General features: G+C 38.0%; 1 protein-coding gene across 10 annotated transcripts in view; it reads right to left on the bottom strand.

Moving 5' to 3' along the window:
* The window catches only part of DTNA (dystrobrevin, alpha), a 396613-nt gene that overhangs the window by 121540 nt on the left and 252077 nt on the right, over nt 1–22996 (bottom strand). For all 10 annotated transcript variants that reach the window (XM_011974402.1, XM_011974405.1, XM_011974411.1 and 7 more), the window contains 2 exons: nt 13662–13729; nt 3371–3451 (listed from right to left, as the gene is read on the bottom strand). In XM_011974402.1, coding sequence (XP_011829792.1) covers nt 3371–3451; nt 13662–13728 — 148 coding nt within the window. In that variant the 5' untranslated portion in view covers nt 13729. The remainder of the gene's footprint in view (nt 1–3370; nt 3452–13661; nt 13730–22996) is intronic.

Below are 22996 nucleotides of genomic sequence, written 5' to 3'. Positions count from 1 at the left end.
CCTTGCTTCTTCCACCATGGAAGGATGGAAGGACACAGTGAGAAGGGTCCACCTATGAACCAGAAGGCTCCTCTCCCTAGATACTAAATCTGTCAGTGCCTTGATTTTGGATTTTCTAGTCTCCAGAATTATGAGAAATATATCTTGTTTATAAGCCACCCAGTTTATGGTATTTTTGTTAGAGCAGCCCAAACATAATAAGATACTTTCCAATAAAAAAAAAAGCACTTACAAATATGCTACCTACATTTTGTTTCTTATTTCTTTTATTATAGAGTAAAACTCCATTATAAGGTATCATAATTTATTGTGGGTTAGGTTTACTGCAGACTAAAATTACTTTCCTCTAATCAGGTCATATATTCAATGTTGACTAATGTTATGTCATGTAAACATCACTGCTTCTGGTTGGTTAACTTTCTAGAAGGAAGGTTTCAACTTTGATTAAGATAAGCCAAGATCAATTATGTAAGCATTTTACAAATACCTCTGAATATCACAACTGTTGTATTTATTGTTAGAAAGGAAAACTCTGCAAAGACATATAGTACTTGCATTTAATGCCTCTGATCAGGGTAGAAACAATTTTTTAAAAGCTTACTTTAGCAAAGCATTCACAATATGCTTATTTTTCTTCCTTGGACCTTAACTTTGTCTAACTTTTGTAGAATGTAATATATTTTCTTATCCTGAAATACAGGAATTTTATAAGGTACATTGTAAAACAAGTAAGACTTTCCTGATATCTCCTTCTCTAGGAAAGTCCTACCATGGACCCTCATCCCCAACAAGTCAGGGCACTGACTCCCTGAAGCTCTCACATACCACGTACATATTTCTATCATTATCTTTCTACATGGTTTTATACATCTGCTTAAAAGTCCACATGCTCAGTTAGATTTTGAGCAACTTGAAGGCAGGGATTACATGTCATTCATCATCACACTATCCTTGGTACCTAGCACAATATCAAACATATAGCAGGAGCTCATTATACATTTACTGAATTAAGAGGTCAATGAATGGACACACTGAAGGGCCACTGGACAGGTATAAGCTTCTATTTTCACCCAGGGATGGATTAGCATCCTCACTTCTTCCCTACTGTTTTTCAAGAAATTCCAAGACAATTCTAGATGCAGGATAAGGATGTGGACCAGAAAAGTATAGAAAGAGGAAAAGGAAATGGCCAAGAATGAGAAAGGGTCTTTCTCAGAGAGCAGGAGGCATGGGATAAGTCCTGTGGACCACAACTGGGGACAACACGGTGTATCTACCTTAATGTTGAGTGCAGTGTTGCCAAGTCCCTGATTCTCTGAGCCCTTCCCTTCCCTTCCTTTCACTTCCTTTCTTTCTTTTCTTTGTTTTCCTTTTTTGCTTTTTCTGGGGGTTCCTTCTTACCGTTTTGTAGTCTTTTATTGGAAATCTCTAGCTCTCCTGAAAGGAGCCTAAGGAAGGCTCTGCTTGGCAAAGCTCTAAGGAGGACAGAGCTCCTACCACTTACCCTCTGCCTTCCCCTCCAATTTTGAAGCCATTGTAGTGGTAACACATGATAAGAACGTGGGACAATCACATCCCTTTTAATTGCTGAAAACACGGAGATTCTTCCTTTTGTTTTTAATCTGGGTGATGTGTTTGAGGGGGAAGAGGAAACTTCTTCTGTGGGAACATTTTCCTTGGCCCCTAACACCAGCACTGGAAATGGCTTTATTGACTCGTTAGGACTACAAATACAGCAAGAAATTCTTTCAACATCTGGATTACTTTTCTCACTACTCATTTTAGATTGCTTTAGCTTCCTGTGAGGAGTCAAAACACATATGTGATGTGTGACCAATGCTATGGTTTGAATGTCTGTCCCTTCTGAAACTCGTGTTGAAACTTAATCCCCAATGAGGCAGTGTTGAGAGGCGGGGCTTTTAAGAGGTGATTGGTCATGCGGGCTCTGTCCTTATGAATGTATTAATCCACTCATGGATTAATAGGTAATCACAGGAGTGAGGCTGGTGGCCTTATAAGAAGGGGAAGAGAGACCTGAGTTAGCATGCTCAGCCTCCTTGCTATGTGTGCCCTGCACCATCTTGAGACTCTGCAGAGAGTCCCAGTAGTAAGAATACTCTCACCAGAGGCAGCCCCTTGACCTTGGACTTCTGAGCCACCATAACTGTAAGAAATAAATTCCTTTTCTTTATAAATTGCAAAGTTTCAAGTATTCTGTTACAAGCAACAGAAAATGAAAATAAGACAGCCAACTTATATTTTTCTTCTAACCTCTCCTTCCCCAAACTTCAGTCCCATTTTTAGCCACTGGGACTGGGGAATAAGATGTAGATGAGAACTTGAGGAATAGATGCATACTTTGCATCCTCACAGTCATGATTAGCTGTAAGCCTAGAAGCCTGGGGCTGAGGTGGCCTGCCCAGGGCCCTAGGAAACACCTGCTGGAGACTCTGAGAGGGTAGACATGTGGAGACGCCTGGTTTCTACCTTTACTGTGAGTCTAATGACCATGCCAGTTATAGCAGAATTATGTGTGTGTATCAGGAGAACATTATGGTTTTCATTTTTAAGAATTCATCCAGTATTAATTAAAAAATGAGACATTATTAATTTTTATAAGTATTTTTTTTAAAAAGAAAAGAATAAGTTCTTACATATGAACTATGAATCAATATTTTTTTCCAAGAGAAAATGGATACGGTAATACAATGGAGGTGTTGGCCCAGCAGAGTAAGACTGCTCATTGTGACTAGTGATCTAGCTTACTGCTTACATTTTTACATTTGAAAAAAAAACTGGAGCAAGTTCCTTTGCTTCTTTAAGTATTGTCTCTTTTCTTATTTTTGTCTGATGTACATAAACGTAGTTAAAACTCTGACACAAAGGGCTAATTTTGCTCTTTCAGAAAAAAAAACTTAAATGTTTTCCAAAAGCTTTAAAATATTTTCCTGTCCTTATAAAAGAAAATACAAATATAAGGGGGATTTAGTGTTTGATATTTTATAAAGTTCTTGGAAACCATTTTGATGGCACTGCATTTATGATACCAAGGTTAGAGAAAAGAAGAAAAACATCCATCCAGATTTAAACCCTTCCAAGGTCAGAATTATATTGTATATGTATCCAGAGGTTCATCCTTTTAGTATGAACTAAACAGTTCATATGCTTTAGTATTTAAGCATAATTCAGATTTCAAGGCTACTTAGGAGTCATCTCTACCATTTGTACGGCGTAATACCCCTTTTATTGTTGTGTAAACATATATGAGTATTATCAATATTTGTAAGATAATCTAGTTTAATAAACTTAGTACCAAATGTAAACTCTAGGATTCCTGATGGTAATTAGACCAATCAACTGGCATACTTACAATTGCATTTCTTCTGAACAAACCTAAGCTTGCATGCTGTTCTGTAGGTGGAGAGTCGGATGCGATCCAGATCTTGAGCCCCTAGTGCGGGGAAAAAGGACACATATGGTATGCCATGTGCGCAGAAAGAAATTTACAATGTCTACAAATAAAACAACTGCAGATGTGATCCTTACACCTAATTTTATTTTTATTAGAATATAAATATAACTTTAAGAATTGAACAGGTCTGTCCTATTCAAGGACAGGTTCCTCAGGTTCTAGGGAAAAAGAGCACACACATGTAATCAACATTGGAGATCAGGTTGTAAACCATATTCATGGATCAAGAAACACAATGTCATCCCTGTTGTGTCCACCACTTCTGAGAACAATCTGCTCAAGCTGTGACCTACAGTGAAACAGCTAGATGATATACATACTATCATCAAATAAGCATTTAAAGTGCATTGCTATTGGTCATTAGAACGTGGCTGTTAGGTGACCATGTACTAACTGTTGAGCATCTTCTCTGTGTGCCCTTAGGCCAATTGCTTTTAGAGCTTCAATTTTCTCACTTGGAAGATGGGGATGATGATAATAGTAGTACTTATTTCACAGGACTGTTGTAAGGATAAATAAGTGAATATACCTAAGGCACTTAAACACTGTCTGGCACACAGTAAATGCTGCATAAGTATTCATTTTTATTACTAATAACTTTCTTGTGATCCTTCCTGTCACTCTCAGAGGAAGAGATGCCTTTCTAAAACAACCTCTACCCTTTCTTTTATTGTGGCTTCCAGTTCCTTCCTAACTTGGAGCATATTCACTGTATTCTTACACTACTTTCTTTATTCCACTCTTCCACTTAGGAGTCCAGCATGGCTCCTGATGCCGAGAACATCAGGTCTAAAAGCTCCGCTCAGAATCCAAGCTTGTCTGCAGGTTCTTTCTGGCTTACCTACCTAGGGACATTGCCCACTACTTTCTACCACAGAATCTCTCCTAGGTAGGTTTGGTCAGTCTCGTCTCAATACCCTGCAGATGGGCTGCTTGTTACATCAAGACCTGAGCTCCTAGTATTCCGCCCACCCTCCTTTGAATGAGTTAATCTCTAGACTGTGTCTAGAACGCATTAGACTTTCAATAAATGTCTGCTTTTCTCAGTTTCTACATATTTGTTTTTTCTAAGCCCATGTTTGTGGTTCATAACAGATATAAAGGTTAAATACTTCATAACAGATAAAAAGTATTGAACTTTTATCTTTACCAGTCATATACTAATAAAATGTGCTATGTGAATCCTTTAGAGTAAAACAGAATAGCAAGTAAATGAACTATCCTGGAAGCAATGATATTAGAAGGCCAATTAAGTGCTTTCCCAGTGAAACTCAGGATGAATTAGCAAGTGTCCCTCACTAGGGGATTTAGCATTTCCTCAACTCAAACCGATATCTTCAGATTCACTGAAAGTGTTGCCAATAGTGCTATTACTTTGTGGTTTTATAGAGAAGATCATTAAATGGTCACTCTTAGTAAAGCTTATTATTTGACAAACAGGCTTAGCGACACTGAGCACTTGAGGGATTAAAGAGATGGGGAACTCGCCTCACCCACTGCAGGGATTCCCTTAGAAATGTTCTCAAGAGATGAACATTTAGCCAATGGCCATGTAGGACTATTTCTAATGATAGAGAAGATTATTACTTGTGAAAATAAATGAACTTTAAAGTAAGTAAACTTTAATTCTGTCACTTCCCAGTTGTGTGAGTTTCACCAAGTTTTTCCATGGCATCTCAATTTCCTCATGGATAAAACAAGATAAAAATATCAACTTTACTGGCTGGTAATAGACAGATATAAAGTCTTGACTTCTGCACTGGGAACATAATGACCACTTAACAGTAAATGGGCCATTTCTGAACAAAAATATGTGATAGAAGTGTCTTTTTTATGTTTGAGCTTTGATTTGCCTCCTTGTAACTTCAACCTATTTGATCTGGTTTCCCCTGGAGTCACATACTCTTTCCCCCTGCCACTTGAGAATTCATTTCTCAAATATTGCAAAGCAGCTACATTATCATTATTAGTGTCTTCATTACCATCTGAAAATTATGTGCAAAAGTTCTTGTCATCATGCACTTTAAAATTTAGCTGGGCAGGTAGCTTCTCCTTGGCTTTTTTTAGGGTAAAAGATGTTCAACTCCACGGCCATTTCAGGTATAGTGTTTATCTGTCTGGCGCCCAGTAGGGCTTCAATTCATAGCAGTTGTTATTATTATTTTCATTATGATCAAGCATGGTTTGAGACCCCTAAACATTCTAGTCACCCTGTTCTGTGACTGGCTAAAATCTCTGTAAAATTAGGTGTCGGAAATTAATCCCAATAGCGATTGCTTTACCTGTATAGAGTATATAGAAAGCAATTATTACTACCTTTGATAAGGACTCCTAACTAATGTGATCTTTTTGAAAAAATAGATGGCTTATTATGCCACTTTTATTAAGTTTGAAGTTCATTTAAAAAACTACTTTGAAAAATCATATGCACTTCTATATAAGTCAAATCTTTTCTATTTGCTATTTAAATGCCTATTTTGGAGCTAAGGGTAGGACTTCGTATGTATCTGGTTAGTTACTTTTAAAATTTAGCTCATACTTTGAACTTTTCTGAATCTTTTAAAATTCTTCAGTTGTCACTGGAACTTCAAAAATCTTTCCCAGTTTCATGCCCTCTGTAAATCTGAGAGACTCATGTGGGGAATGAGCTCTCTAGGGTGCCCGATAACCAGAGACAGAGAGACTATCAGAAATACCTGAATGCTAAATCTGCCTTTGCTCCCAGATGAGGATGTACTTTTATTGGTGCTAAGTTTGGCTCAGCCATCAGGAGAGTCTCAGTATCTGTAAATAATCACTTAAAAGAAAACATTAGGGGCATAGATTATTTGTGTAAGTTCTTCAAGCATAATGATTTAAGCTCCAGATGAAAAGAGGTTTGTGATGTGCTACATAGTTAAGTTTCTCAGTTTCTGCAAGACCTTACCCTCTGAGCACAGTAACCCTGGCACCTCTGCACTTTCCTCTGATGGAAGTCCTGGGGGAAATATGGCAAAGGTGCACTTCTCCAGGATGCAGTAAAGGATGTGGAGATGCTGCTTTGGGCCTGAAGTGCACTGACTGCTCTCTCCTGTCCTATCACTATGTGGACTTAACTGACGCTGTGTTTTGTTCAAGAATCAGGAAGAGGTCTGTAGGTCTATAAATGTTGTGTAAATTCTTCCTGGTTGATGATGTAAGCCCTGAATATTAAAAGGGATGTGGTGAACAATAAAATTTAGTGTGTCAGATATAGCAGCACACAACCATGCACAATCAATGTATGTGTTAACTGCAGGATCCATCCAGAAAGGGACCAGAAGAAGCTGGGCTGAGATATGATACATAGCCTCTTACTCTGTTTAGCTACCTTGTCAAAATAAATTTTTTTTTCTCTGCCCCAACAAACCATGAACTTAACCCAGTTTTACATGTGTGGTCTTTTCTTGAAAGTTTATAAACCCCCAAACCTACTTGCGATTAGTTGTGTGACTTCTGTGTCTTCATCTGAGTCACTGATTAAAACCAAGGACCAGAACAGGGCCACAAACAGAGCCTTCCAGGATACTACTAGAAGCCTTCCTCCAAGTTGATAGACCCATTAGTTGTGGCTTTAGACATGGTCATGACATTCCCTATAAATCTACCTAACTGTATTGTGACCCAGTCCACAATTCCCCAACACATGCACAGCCTAAGAGTTTTTGTCAATATCTTGCTGAAATTAATGTTAATTTTTATCAGATGGTATTTTCCTGATCTAGCAGTCTGGTAATCTCATTAAAAAGTGTTATTAGCTGACTTAATTTATTTATTAAAAAGATAGAATTTAAATAAATGAGTAAAGAAATAAAATCAGCAGAGCAATCTTTGCTTTTAGCATGTTGACATGTCTAGAATTACTTCTATATTTTGGCCAAGATCTAGAAAAACATCCATTTCATTACAAAACTTATAACCAGTTCATACCCTAAACTCCAAAGAATCTATACTTTTTAATAAAAAAGTACAGACTTTTCCCATCCATTTTTTTCAATGTACTCTTCATTATTTTTCGAAATAATGGATAGTGGTTGTTTTCTGAATTGTATCACTGGGATATAATTCTTTAAATTTGGAGATTCCACTCATTTAAGTGATTTCCTAGTTTTGCTTCATGCTAATACAGTGGGGGATGGCATACATAATTAAGGGTTGAGATAAATACTATTTTCTCTACTTCTACATATATTTGAAACTTTTCATAGTAAGAAAAACTAAAACAAATTTATTTAAGGCAACTTAGTGCTCTTGCACCATCTCCTCAAGCCTCTTGTACCCATGTCATAGTTGGAAGGAAGTAATAAATATGACAACAAAGACACAGTTAAACTCTGATTGTTTGCACTGTTAGCAGCTTATATAAAAAATTGGGTGATTTTTTCCTTTCTTTAGCCCTTTTTAAAAAGATTCTCTTTCTTCCCTTCTCCCTCTATCCCTGCTTCCCTCTCTCACTCCCTCTCGCTCCCTTCTTTCCTTCCACCTTTTCCCTACCCATTCATTCGTTCATTCAACCAACCAATCAACCAATAAATCAACCAACCAGTCTTACCTAATTTTTGGTTTTAGCTTTTGCACTCTGAACATTTTCACACAGTTTTTGTATGTTTTGCCTTCTATATTTTGAAAGCTTGTTATAAAACCTTCTATTAATATATAGCCATTTGATTCTTAAATATCTCATTCATTTAAAAGTTTTGCTAAACATATATTTACAGAATAAAAATGAAGCCTATGATGAACCTGCTGCCTGAACTCTGCCACACTTTATCACTGGCTGTGTGTGTGTGTGTGAAGGAGGGAGGGAGAGAGAGAGATACTGAGAGAGAGACAGACAGAGAGAGAGAGAGAGATACTGAGGGGAAGGTTAAGGAGTTTAGGGGTGAAAACTAATTGCTACCTTAGGTAGCTGAATGGGATAGAGTCTTCCTCATTGAGCTAAGTAAAGTACAAACAGGGAGGAACAGGTTTGTTGATGGGTGGAGATAGTTTTGGGCTAAAGAGTTTGAGTTGCTGGTAAGATGTCCAAGTGGAGATATCCACAGGACAGTTGGATATAAGGATTAGTGCTTTAGTATATTCCAGAAATTATCAATAAGCACACAAAATGTAGTAGTGTGCTCGACTGGGCCAAGACTGAAATATTTTACCAACAGGAGACTCTGCACAAGTAGGGCTATTCTATATTTCTAGTGACAAAATGAGGCACAAACTTGGGAATTGGAGTGTCCTCCTCGCTTCTGAACTGTGCCCCGCTGCTTGGCAGTTGTTAAAAGACCACGTGGCTTTGGGAACACTAGAAGGCAGCCATCTTGGCAGGGATGATAGTATTTTTGTGATGGGCACTATTAGTGGAGTGACAATGAGCCCTCCTCAAGCTGCTTCATTAGCAGAAGACTTGACAACAAGTAGGCAAGGCTGGAAGGGAAGTTTAGTTCATGTGCTATTTTGGATAAGCTGGCTCATGAGAAATGGGAGGTTGTTTTGGGGGACTCTGAACACTCAAGAGTCATAGCAATAAAGGTAAAGACTTGAGAGAGAGACAAATTGTATACGGAGAAAAATGGTCAAGAAGAAAACTTTAAATTCTCTGACTTCAGTGTCTATAGGGTACTAAGAGACAGAGAGAAGTAGAGGAGACAGAAAAAGCAGGAGACTAGGCTAGGGTGGTGATAGAGAATTTCTCGGGTGGCAATCCATGGTGTTAATATCTTAAAGAGACTGAGGAACATGAGAAACGAAGAAGCGCGTGAAAACAGTCATCATATCCATGATAACCTAGGGTGGCGGAGTCATTCATGTCATTTTTCTGAATTTTTGAGATTGGTGTTCTTAAATTCATAGTGTGCATTTCAAAATCATGCCCTAGGTTCCTTTCCAATCGTGCATGTGCTGACTCCAGCCAACACTCTCAAGGACGGCCTGCCTTCAAATAATTCAACAGTACTTAGGCCCGGCACAGTGGCTCACGCGGTAATTCCAGCACTGTGGGAGGCCGAGGTGGGTGGATCACTTAAGGTCAGAAGTTTGAGACCAGCCTGACCAAACATGGTGAAACCCAGGGAGTCTCTCCTAAAAATACTAAAAGTAGCCGGGCATGGTGGTGCAGCTACTGTAGTCCCAGCTACTCGGGAGGCTGAGACACAAGAATTGCTTGAACCTGGGAGGTGGAGGTTGCAGTGAGCCGAGATCACATTATTGCACTCCAGCCTGGGCGACAGAGTGAAACTGTGTCTCAAAACATACACAAAAACAACAGCCAAAAACAGTATTTGTTGAGTAGTTTCATTTGCCTCCTTTTGATTTCAGGTCCTGCCTCTGCTGAGAGGCCAGTGGCATCACTCTCATTTCTCCCCAAGACCTTCCTTACCTTGTTAGGCAGAATTCCATGTTCTCAAAGAGTGTTTTCCAATCACGTCCCTTCCATTAAAACCTACCCATCCTGTGCCCCATCGGCTTTTAAACGAGCATTGATTCAGCATCTAAGGTGAATGATTTGAAGGTACATGTCCTAGGTCTGTCCCTAAAAAGGAGTTCACAGCAGTGAGTGGTATGGACATGTTCACAACTACCATAAAAGGCTAAGTAAATGTGCTCTGAGAGTAGAAAAACAGAAAAGGAGAGTTTAATTCCAAGAACAAACAATTTATTCTGTTAAAAGTCAGTCTGATAAACTTACTTGAGCTGCTAAACTTATTTGATGGCTGAAAAAGCCAAGGTGAGGATGACGTTTATATATATATATTTTTTTTCTGAGACGGAGTCTTGCTCTGTTACCCAGGCTGGAGTGCAGTGGCGCGATCTCGGCTCACTGCAAGCTCCGCCTCCTGGGTTCCCGCCATTCTCCTGCCTCAGCCTCCCAGGCAGCTGGGACTACAGGCGCCCGCCACCACGCCCGGCTAATTTTTTTTTTGTATTTTCAGTAGAGAGATGGGATTTCACCATGTTAGCCAGGATGGTCTCGATCTCCTGACCTCGTGATCTACCCGCCTTGGCCTCCCAAAGTGCTGGGATTACAGGAGTGAGCCACCGCGCCCAGCCGATGACGTTTATAGTTAACTAGAGGGTTTTTCTTTTTTCTTTTTTTCAGCTGTAATCCAAGGTAGTAAGCAAACTGATAATTAGGGCATTATTGTGAAGACAATATTTGGTTAAGGGAGAACTTGTACAGAATTTCTTAAAGTAGGTGATCACCCAATGTTTTATATAAAGCTATTATTTCTGTTTGTTTTTTAGTCTATGCTTCTGTTAATTTCATTTCTTTGCTGTTTCTTCCTGCTTCTGCTGCTTATAGTAATGAGCTCAGAGTGAATGTTTAACACATATGTGCTGCAATCACCTGAATTTGCCAAATTTTCTTATCAATTTTTGTTATCAATTGCTGTTCTTTACCTTTTCTAAGACCAAGACCTGCTCAACTTGCCTGACTTTAGATAGACTTCTTCCTTCCTCTAGGCTTCTGACCTCTGTTTTCTTACAGCATTTATTTTAGAAAACTTTTCATTGTAAATTCTTTCTCTGCCCCTTTGAGATGTAAATATCTTTCCAAGTTTACAACCCAGGAATGTCTTTCTCAAGAATGTGGGTGCCAGCCCTTTGAAATATAATCATTGAAGGAGGTATCACCTCTATCTCCAAGTCTTATCGGGAGGGTAGAAGCCTAACTGTTAAATGTGACAATTAGCAAACAGATGGCCTAATCACATTGACCAATCTCCTCCCTGAAGTCCTCCAGTATTTTTCCCCAGTGCTTAAAAGTCCTTCCTGCCTTTTGTTCCAGGGAAGTTGAGTTCAGTCTTTCTTCCCTGTTGCAATAGTCTTGGATAAAAGTGTTCCCTGCCTGTTTAACTCTGTCCATTACAACTTTTCTTTCACATTTGCAATTTCTAAAGCAAAGAATCTCATTGGCACTTTCTTTTGTTGTTTTTTCTTTAAATATTTCTATATAATACTTAGATGAGAAGATTTACAAGTCTAGTCCTTTTTGCTCCCTGTCTAGAAAGCACAAGTTCCTAGAAGTTACTTTTCGAATCTTGATGTCAGTCTTCTCTGATAAGGGTTTCCTTTCCTTTCTTTGGTGTGCTGCTGATACAGCTGGAATACCCATATATTTTTCAACCATTTAACACGTTCTCAATGATATTACCTTTCTCTTTTGTATGACAGTCTACATGTCAAAATCAATTGCTCCCTTTGAAACCAGCCAATTGTTTTATCCAGCAGAATCCTATTTATTGTGGATGTGTCATACTTAGTGCTGATATAAACACGTTGCTCAAACTAATGAATTGTTAAGGTCAGACATGTTTAGCTGTTTTTGCCAACATTTGATTTGGAACACCCAGGGAGGAAAGATACATATTTGTTTGGCTTGTTTATCTATTCTGACCATTAATCACAAGAACTCATAGAACTAATAAAGCTGCAAGACATCACTGTAATGTTTCTATGAAAAGATAAAGTTATAATTTGGGAACTGAATGCACGATTTTCCTAAGTCTCTGTCACTTGAAGAAAAATTTAGAGTTGTCTTATTTCTGTGTCTCCAAAAACCATATCGAGCTTTCTTTGAGTTGGGCAATTTTAATTCAATACACATTTGTAACGTATGTATTTGTCTGAGCCAGGCACTATATCAGGTTCAGAAAGCATTGGGATACGTAAACTCAAAGGATTTACAAACTCATTAAACGAGCATACTTTTATAGTTCTTACAGTGTGCTGTCTGATACAGTCTTTAGTGTTATAATGGTAAGTTCAAAGATTTCCCCTGAGATTTTATTGCCTTTTTAGGGTAAATATTTTTTTCTACTGTGTCTGAGAAGATATTGTCCCATGATGTACTCTTGCCTTTTTAATACAAGAATGTGCTGTTGGAGGATACCTGTGCTGCTTTGGATTTTGTTTAGATGGACAGGTACTCACTAGGCTCCTTGCTCTGTTGGATTTGTAACTGCACAAAGACCACAATTCCAGGTGAAGACACAGTACCACACATGGGGTCTAAGAAATTGCAAGGCCTGGCTGAAACTCTCCCAAACGCTCTAAGCACATTTCTAAAAGTGGAAAAAGCAAGGAACACGATTGAGATTCCCCACATCAATTTTAATTTTCTTTCCTCTTTGTTAGTTCTAATGCTATCTTGGTACCACCAGATTATTGGGGAATGATAAAGGAAAATATGAATCTTATTATCTGGGACTTAACTTTTTCTCTTCTGACCCTCATTCTTGCCAATCCCTTTCAATCTTTAGTAGGAACCTAATTTTGTCTACTGCCTTCTTAGGGAAAAAGGCTTACCACTCACTCCTGCTCATCCTCATTCCGTATGCAGGAAGAAGAGATAAAAAGACATGAAGAGAACCATGCTTTTTCCTTTACAACATTGAACTTGAGATGTGTGGTTTTCCCCCTAATGTCAAGTTCTTTTTCTTTATGAAAAAGAAAAATGGTCTACAAGGGAGATGCTACCAACCAATTACTTATACAGCAACTGTGCACTTACATAAACCAATAGCCTTTATTGAATAGATTCTTCACTGGAGTCAGTAACTTAGTTTGGGTTCCCTTGTGTAGCAGGTCACCTCTAAGCTCCCTTTATCTTTTATTTTCCTTAGTATTTTTTAAAAAACCAGTTTGCAGAATAGATTGTCCTCATGTAGAACATGAAGTCTGAATGACAGTTTATAGTTTGGTCCAGTAATTGTGCCTAACTTCTCCTTTCCACGTAAACATATGATATCACTTCGCAGGGAAGAAAGTCAATAATTCATTTCACAAATTTTATCTAGTGCCTACAATATGCCAGCTGCTGTGACAGTGCAGGGGGATGAACACAGACTTTAAAGTTTAGTGGACTGTATTAATGTCAATACTAAATAGTGTTTATCAAGTGTCTGTGTATGTGCACATATGTGTGAATGTAAATATAGAGGTCTATAAACATTTTCTTCCATATAAAATATACAGTCTAATAACAAATTAGGATGAATTACTGACTAACTGAACTCTTGCCAAGTAAGAAGTAAAAAAGGCCAAAATGTACACTTCATGAAAGGGACTTAGGATCCAAGGAAAAGTACAAGTATCATAAAGATAAGTGGTTATTTCTAGCCTTTCCATGAGTATTCAATGGAAACTACAGGGTGTTCCTTAAAAGATCCATACTTACTCATCTCTGCAAACAGCTGTCTTCTTTCTGCCATGGTATTTCCTCTTTTCCCACTATCTTCAATCATTCTATGAGACAAAATGGTTACAACACATATTATCCTCACGCTATTGAGGCAAGAAGCCATTTCTCTGTAAACATACTTGCTGTACTTGTGGCACAAACATACAGAAAACCTATTGAAAACCATTTGTTTTAAAAAGTACAGCTTTACTTTTACTAACCTAAATTGCTGCACATATTTTTCCATATATATTATTGTTGTAGTTGTTGGAGGGGGTATAAAATTTTTATTGTCTAACATAAAAGTAACTACTGTAGCAAATGACCTTGTGCTATAACTAAATACAACCATCTACCATCTGTTAGGTGATTTGTTTCACATTCAGTTTCTCTTTCAATTTTAAGAATACCTAAGACTGGAGAACAGATATTGTGGATCCCATTCAACAGATGATGAAACCAAGAGTCTCATGAACTTGGTGAATGAAGGATGCAGACGTTTGGACTCTAAGACCATTATGGCTTCCATCTCATCCTGTTGCCAGTTGTCCCTTATGCACTCAAAACCTCAATTTATAAACAGGTAGTTTTCTAAATGTTCATTTCTAAGTTGAGTGTTTGGAACTTGCAACAGTTCCTGTACATAACAACTTCATGCAAGGTGGTTAAATTCAAATATCTTTCCTTAACCATACTATTGTCTGCAGTGGAACTATATAAAATATACTATTAAAATGCCAACAGTTAAAACACAGAATTAAAATATGATAGAAAAAATTAAATAATGAGAAAGTTAATGGATGTGTTTAGTCATGTAGAGGGCTTTGGGCTAAATATCAAGAGTTTTAGAGGTTGATGGATTTGACTTTTTATTACATCTAATTAAACTTCTGAAAACCAAAGTTTCCTCTCATGTGCACATACATAGATGCACATGTATGTCTACCACACTGACTTCTGCCTTGATTCTCAGGCATAGTTAACAAAAGGTGTAGTTGCATGGGGTTTTTTTGCCTGTGCCTCTATGGCCTCTGCTCTTTCTCAAATCTAGGACTTTGTCTATGCTCTTTTCTGACAGGATCGTCCTCTCCCTATGCCAAGCTAACTTGCTGTCACCCTCAGCAAGGTGAGGTGTCAAATCTCAGTTTGTCTATCTTCCTCTGAAATCTTCCCCAACTTTCTGCAACTGCCTGGGTTCGGTGCCTGTCCTCTGCATCTCCACAGCATGCATTGCCTTTCAATTCTGAGCACTCACTCAACAAACAGCACGTTCACCACAAAAAATAAGTTGGTGAGGTGATGGATATGTTAATTAGCTCGACTGACTTTTCCTACAATGTATACAGGGATCGACACATTACATTGTACCCCATAAATATACACAATAATTATCTACCAATTAAAAATAAATGAATGAAAATAAAACAAGCCTTTACTGAGTGCCTTTCATACTCCAGGAACCCTACTACACTTTGAGTGCCCCACAGCAATCAAGCCAGGATCACACTGTCCTGTGAGCACATCACAGTGATCAAGTCAGGACCCGCTGTCCTCTGAGTGCACTACAGTGATCAAGTCACAGTGCTTGTCCTCAAAGTGCTTATACTGTAGTGGTAGAGATACAGAAGCATAAAAGCAATTAAGACACAATGAAGTAATTACAGCCATAGAAGTGGAAAGAAAGATGTGAACATGAGAGGGGTTGATTTCCTGAGGATAAATTTAACAAAACTACAGCAGAAGACTGCTCAAAAGGTAATGAGCTGTGTACAGAATGACTCAACTGAGGGTAAAATTAAAAAAAAAATGGTGGTAAAAGTGATGTTTATCAAATTGATTCAGTAGCCTGACCAGATGCTTTTATGGGTGAAGCCCATTGCCAGGAAGGGAAGGAAGGCTGTGGAACAGCTTTGGTTTAGGGAGTCAAGGGAAGAGAGTGCACACATTCACAATGGGTTAGATAATATACCAGGGACTATCCTAAATAACTATTGAAAAGGAGTAGAGTTATTAATGAAGCTTCATCAATTTGGTAACAATTTGTTGCTGAATATGGTCAAAAACTTGCTTTTTATAAGATTTCATATATGCAGGTAAAGTTGGTATATAGATCTGGAAAAAAACACACCCTTCCTAATTCATATAACCCCATCTCCTTTATTTCAGAAGTGGGTAGATAATACTGACTTTCACAAAGTAGTATGAACATAGCTTCCAAAGTTTATTTCAAGGGCTCAGAAGTAGAGTTGAGGCAATAAGAAAGATAGAGGATAGAATGAGTGATGTGTTCCTGGATCTCTGTGTTAGAACGAGATGAAAAGAATGATTAAAAATAAATCACAAAGGATGGCAGTCCAGGGAGCTCTGATAGAAAATATCAGAGGTAAAGCTGGCATCTGAACTTGCAGGCCTTGCTGCTTGTACTACTTGTTTCGTGGTGTTGTGACAACTCTATTCCTATTTAACATTTTGTCTCTTTCTCTGTAAGGTTTTGAGAGCACTAACCTCACATATCTTAATTCTTCACAGTGCCCAGCAAAATCCAACCAACAAATGATATGGCCAGCTTGCATTTATTGAATAAATAATGAAAGAGAAAAAAAAAAAAAAAACAAAGAGGAAAGAGAGAAAACAGCAAAACAAGCTAAGTTTGGTTTCCATGAAATGAAGTTTCAGTTATATCTCCCAAATCTGACTTATAGAAGAGTGAAATTCAAATTGTACTAGTTTCAGAGATTAATTATTTGAAATGAGAGAAACTAATTTACATTGCTTATAATCTAGGACCATACATTTGAAAGCAAAATCAAGTCTTATGAAGAAGTTGAAAAAGATGCAAAGTACATTGATGTCAACTTTTGTTTTATTCCTAATTTTTTTTGATTAACTCGTAAAAGAACCATCATTAGTTACACAATAGGTATTAATTCTCACTTCTAGGTCAAATGGGTACCTTGGAAGAGACAGGAAAAACGTCTGTGGTATGAAATAATAGAAGGCACAGAATATAATTATAAATATAAAAGAAAAATAACACACTTCTCATTTTACCCCCAGAGTTTTCTGGGAAGTAGTGCAGTCAGATAAAATTGAGAATACTCACCTATTACCCATTGATCACAGTCGTAATAGTAAAAACGGGAGGCCTGCTAGATTACACTTTACACTGATTCAGTAGGGGGACTCTGGGACAAAGTAAGCTCATGCGTTCAACATGCAGGGAGCACCACTGTGGGCTCCTTGGTTTCCAATTTAACTCTGATCAATGGGATCTAAGACACACAATGCCTGACTACATTCTCGCTGCCTTGGAAAGAGAGAAGAGCATGTCATTCTGTAGGCAAAGGACCAGGTGCTTTTACAGAGAGCAGTTTTGTTTCTGAAATGAGGGAAGTTGACAAGGAACTCTGCTTTTCATGAATTTCAGTACAACAACAGCTGCCCAAAGTCATATGGAGGAGGTGAAGGGGAAGATAACCCATTTGTGATGACACTAATGTGTGCCACAGGGCACATGGCTCACCGATGAGCCCAATTTGGTCAGTTTCTGTTGTTCCTTCATGCACGTAAGATGCTTGCAACCTTAGATTTTACAAGAAGATTATATAAATGTAAAAAGGGTGAAAAGAACTAACAGTGATAAATAAGTGATGAGCCCTGTCAGATGTTTCCTTTACTAAAGCTCAGTCCCACAAATTATACAGGACATATGTTGTTTTCACTTATAAGAACCCATCTATTCATTTACTTAAGAAATATTTATAAAGTAGCTATACTTTGTCAAATACACTGGTAGTTTCTTGAGACCCAAAGATTAATACAACATGATCCTTGTCTTCAAGAGGCTCGCAACTTTGAAAGGGGGAACAGATTTTTCTAACAAATATTTAAAATTTGGAGTAATATGTACTATAATGAAAATATGTACTGTTAGATGTAGTAGTTTATTTCTCGGATGATCTGAAAGAGGATCAAAGAAAGAGGGACTCTGAAACAGAATTTTAAAGGATAAATGGGAATTTTTTCAGATGAAAAAGAGTGGAGGAAGGGCAAATAAAATCGTGAAGAAAAGCCGGGAGCTTTGAAACAGGGATGGTGCATTTGGGAACAGGCAGTTGCTCAATATTGCTGGGTGCAAGTGTGAGTGGAGACACTTCAGAGATTAACAGGCATCAAATCTAGAAAGCCATCCTTGTCATGTTTAGACAATACAGGGCTTTCCAGTCGAGGCTAGATGCCATCCAAGGTTTAAGTAGGAAATTGATGTATAGAGATTCAGGTTTAAGAAACAACTCCAGCATGGTGAATGGAAGGAAGACTGGGTAGGTAGGAGGGTAGGGGTGGGAGCACATGACTAAGGGAAGAGCCCAGTGAGTTGGATACTTCTGTGCTTCAGGAGTCAGACTCATGTCTTGCATTAAAGCATTGATTTGAGAGAGATTTAGAAGACACATTTGATAGGACTTGGTGACTGCCAGACCACATAGAGAATGGCAGACGAGAGGACCTCAGCTTTTTCTGTCCCATATTAGGAAATAATCTTTTGCCCCCATGGCATTAATGAATTTGTAGGAGGTGAAGTCACCAAGTCACCCTTCTTCAGAATGGTCATTAAAAGAGGGTTGCACCGCTGGACAGGGATGGTTCCAACTCTTTGCCCCCATGTATGGGGAAGGATGAAATAACAGTAAACCAATTCGGGAACCAGTAAGAAATAAAGAATAAATCCAAAGGTAGGGCACAGGGTGTTAGAATAAATGTGAACTATATTTTGGCATAGTGAAATGAATTCACATTGAAATATCACATCCTCAAGTTACTTCCTTCGTGGCACACCTTTCATCCAACACCATACGTAATAAATGCATATTACTATTACACATGACATATCAGAAATTTTAAAGACAGAAGCTGAAACTAATGGTGCCTTACATTTGTATAACTTATTAAAGATCATAAAATGCTTTTCCCTGTAACTTTGTGAGGAAATCAAAAAGATATTACATTCTCAAGTTATAGCTAAGGAACTTACGACTCAAGAAGGTAAAGTGGCTGCCTAAAAACCATAAGGGTATTTTCTGGCATGACAAGACACTGAATTCTCTTTTTTCTGTTAATTATTAAATCCCTAAGCTAGTATAGATTCCATTTACCAGTAATCTTGTTCCAGATGCTACTGTTCAACGCAAATTAAGATGTTCTGAAATTGGTAAACTGAAAACAGTAAATAGGACTTGGTGATTAACAGGCCAAAAGGAGGATGGAGAGGGGTCACAGCTCTCTCAAACCTCACTGGGAAGTTCCTTTGTGTATTATTTCTTAACGGAATCTTCCTGTTTTAGGACATTGTTATACTGGAAATAATCAGGGAGATTAAAAGAATTCCCAGTGTCCGTATTTATGTAAACCAGACACATAGAAACACACCAAGTCACACACTGATTCACAGTCTCGTGATTTAAATCCACAGAAGTGGGACAATGTTTTTGGAAACGTCTGGCTCTGCTTTGTTTTGCTCCACTTTAACAAACACTTAAGCAGACTTTGGGTTTAATATGATGACAGCATTACCATGCTTTATTTTCCTACATTTTGCTCCAGGTGAAAGACAAGAAAATGCTGCGTTCAGCAATCCCCAACTGCTACACTCCCTGAAGTTAATAACCACAATGAAGGCCATTTCAAGCTACTTTCCTCCTTTAATTGATTTATTGGTGGCATATAAATGCCTGTTTCCATTTCTGTTAATGAGGAAGGCCTTTGATATTACTTTCTCAGATTTACATTCTAGTCCTAATCTTTGGCAATATAATAAAAAAGTATTCAGAGCTCTTTCCTGAGGCAAAATATAATTGCATTTGATTTTACTTCCTAGTCCTTTATCTAGATGAGCCCGTGACAGTACAAAAATGCTGTTACTAAAATACAAGGTTATAATGACTTTCTGACTTTGTCTTTTACTTTGCACGTCATCTTCTACTCTTGGAACTGGTGTCTTATTATTATTTTTTTTGGAGAGAGGTGCATGAGCTCACTACTTTAGTGTAGCGACCAGCTAGATGGGTTATCCAGAATTTGGTTTCCCTTATCAAGTGTCCAGCATAGTAGTTCTCAGCTATGACTGCCCCTCAGACTAGCCTGGAGACCTAATCAAAAATGCAAGTACCTGGAGCTACTGAATCTGGAGTTGGACCTGAGCATTCATACTAAGAGCTTCTTGAATGGGGGAAAGTTAAAAGCGTTCCCCCTGGGAACTGAAACTAAATAAAGGATGCCCACTTTCACCACTTCTATTCAACATAGTACTGAAAGACCTGGCCAGAGCAATCAGACAAGAGAAACAAAGAGCATACAAATTGGAAAAGAGGAAATCAAACTGTTGTTCTTCACTAATGATGTGATTGCACACCTAGGAGGCCCTAAAGACTAGTCCAAAAAGCTCCTAGATCTGATTAATAAATTCAGTAAGGTCTTAGGATATAAAATCAATGTATCCAAATCAGTAGCATTGATATACACCAACAATGACCAAGCTGAGAACCAAATCCAGAACTCAATCCCTCTTACAACAGCTGCAAATAAAATAAAACAAAATAAAATACTTATGAATATACTAAACCAAGGAAGTAAAAAATATCTACAAGGAAAACTACAAAACACTGCTGAAAGAAATCACAGACGACACAAACAAATAGAAACATACCCCATGCTCATGGAGGGGTAGAATCAATATTGTGAAAATGACCATGGTGCCCAAAGAAATCTACAGATTCAATGCAGTTTCCATCAAAATACCATCATTGTTCTTTGCATAACTAGAAAATAAATCCTAAAATTCATATGGAACCATAAAAGAGCCCACATAGCCAAAGCAATACTAAGCAAAAAGAACAAATGGAGGTATCACATTACCCAACCTCAAATTAAACTACAAGACTATCATTACCAAAACAGTATGTTACTGGTGTAAAAATAAGCACATACCCTAGTGGAACAGAATAGAGAACTCAGAAATGAAGCCAAATACTTATAGCCAACTGATCTTCAACAAAGCATACAAAACGTAAATTAGAGAAAGGACACCCTATTTAATAAGTGGTGTTGGAAAATCTGGCAAGTCACATGTAGAAGAATGAAACTGGATCCTTATCTCTCACCTTATTAAGAAATCAACTCAACATGGATCAAAGACTTATCTCTAAGATCTGAAACCATAAAAATTCTAGAAGATAACATTGGAAAAACTCTTCTAGACATTAACCTAGGCAAAGAATGTATAATTAAGGCCTAAAAGCAAATGCAACAAAAACAAAAATAAATAAATGAGGCCTAATTAAACTAGGAAGCTTCTGCACAGCAAAAGAAATACTCAGCAGAATAAACAGAAAACCCACACAGTGGGAGAAAATCTCAAACTATGCATCTGACAAAGGACTAATATCCAGAATCTATAAGGATCTCAAACAAATCAGCAAGAAAATAACAACTAATCCCATCAAAAAGTGGGCAAAGAAAATGAATAGACAATTCTCAAAAGAAGATATACAAATGGCCAACAAACATATGAAAGAATGCTCAATCACTAATTATCAGGGAAATGCAAATGAAAACCATAATGAGATACCACCTTACTTCTGCAAGAATGGCCATAATTAAAATGTCAAACAATAATAGACATTGGTGTGGATGTGGTGAAAGGGAACAATTTTACACTGCTACTGGGAATGTAAACTAGTACAACTGCTATGGAAAACACTATGGAGATCCCTTAAAGAACTAAAAGTGGAACTATCATTTGATCTAACAATTCCCAAAGGAAAAGAAGTCATTATATGAAAAAGACACAATTTGCAGCACAATTTGCAATTGCAAAGATATAGAACCAACCTAAGTGTCCATCAACCAACGAGTGGATAAAGAAAATGTGGTATACATAACATATACACCATGGAATACTACTCAGCCATAAAACAAAATGAAATAATGTCTTTTGGAGCAACATGGATGGAACTGGAGGCCATTATTCTTAGTGAAGTAACTTGGGAATGGAAAACCAATTATCGTATATCCACACTTAAAGTGGGAGCTAAGCTATGAGGATGCAAAGGCATAAGAATGACATAATGGACTTTGGGGACTCAGAGGAGAAGGCTGGTAGGGAGGCGAGGGATAAATTACTACACATTGTGTACAGTGTTTGCTTCTCAGGTGACGGGTACACCAAATCTCAGAAATCGTCACTAAAAAACATATCCATGTAACCAAAAACCACCTATACCCCCCAAAACTATTGAAATAATTTTTTTTAAAAAACAAAACACCCTAAGTGCACCCAATACATGGCTAGGGTTGAGTGGAAATATGCTCGTTGAGTTTGAACATGAACTTACTTGTACAACGTTAGGTTGGAATTCTTATGCTGCTTTGCAATATGTTTCTATAACTCAAGACCCACTTTAAAATCTACTTTGAGCCAAGGGAGAAGATATTTTTTTCTTTTAGAGGAATATAAGTATACATAAACACATACATACATTGATATGGGTAACTAATGAGGCAAACTTTAAGAAACAGAAAAATGCCATTTAAAAAATGACAGAACCATTTTTTATTCTCTACAGAACTACTCTCAGTGGTTCTTTCAAGTCAGGAAGAAACCTCTTGTTCTGGGTAAGAGTGTACAAGTTGCTTAAGGACATTTGGTTTCATTTGATTCATTTGGCTTGGTAAGAGGCTAGGTACTTCTGCTGAATAGCAGCTGGTATCACACCACACCTCCCCTTACTATGAGGAAAGACTGCAGAGCCAGGCTGGGAGCAGATTGGCAAGGGTAGAAAGGAACTTTCTGGAAGGATGATGATCCAAATTCAGACTCTGTCATGCATGTGAGGTTCAAAGTTATTAGAGTATCTCAGAGGGACTGGGGAGCCCTGCCAAAGGTTGAGCTTGATCAAAAGGACCTCCAGAGTCCCTGTGGGGAGACTATCATAGGCGGGGTCAGCTGTACTGCTGCCTTTAGAACTGCACCAGGACCTCAGATTTTTTTCAGATAATCATGTTTTATTCAATATGATGTATCTTGGGAGAATGACTGTGTACGTGTGTGCATCTGTATTTCTCACTAGCAATAATGTTATACACATAGGCCCACTTTGTCACAGGGGAATGAAGGCTGAGCCTGACACTGGAGAGAGGGGCTTTCTTGTCCTCCTGCTGGGGTAGCCAAGTCCTTGTCTTGGGGAAAGGGTATTAGGAAATGACTGCCTTCTGATCATTTGGCACTTTCTCAATTCAGCGTAGGCCATTACTATTCATAAAACATGTCTGTTTCT

The sequence above is a fragment of the Mandrillus leucophaeus genome, unplaced genomic scaffold (assembly GCF_000951045.1).
Source record: "Mandrillus leucophaeus isolate KB7577 unplaced genomic scaffold, Mleu.le_1.0 Scaffold145, whole genome shotgun sequence".
NCBI lineage: Eukaryota > Metazoa > Chordata > Mammalia > Primates > Cercopithecidae > Mandrillus > Mandrillus leucophaeus.
Note: the sequence above shows the minus strand (reverse complement) of the source record. Positions and strands in the feature narration are given on the sequence as shown.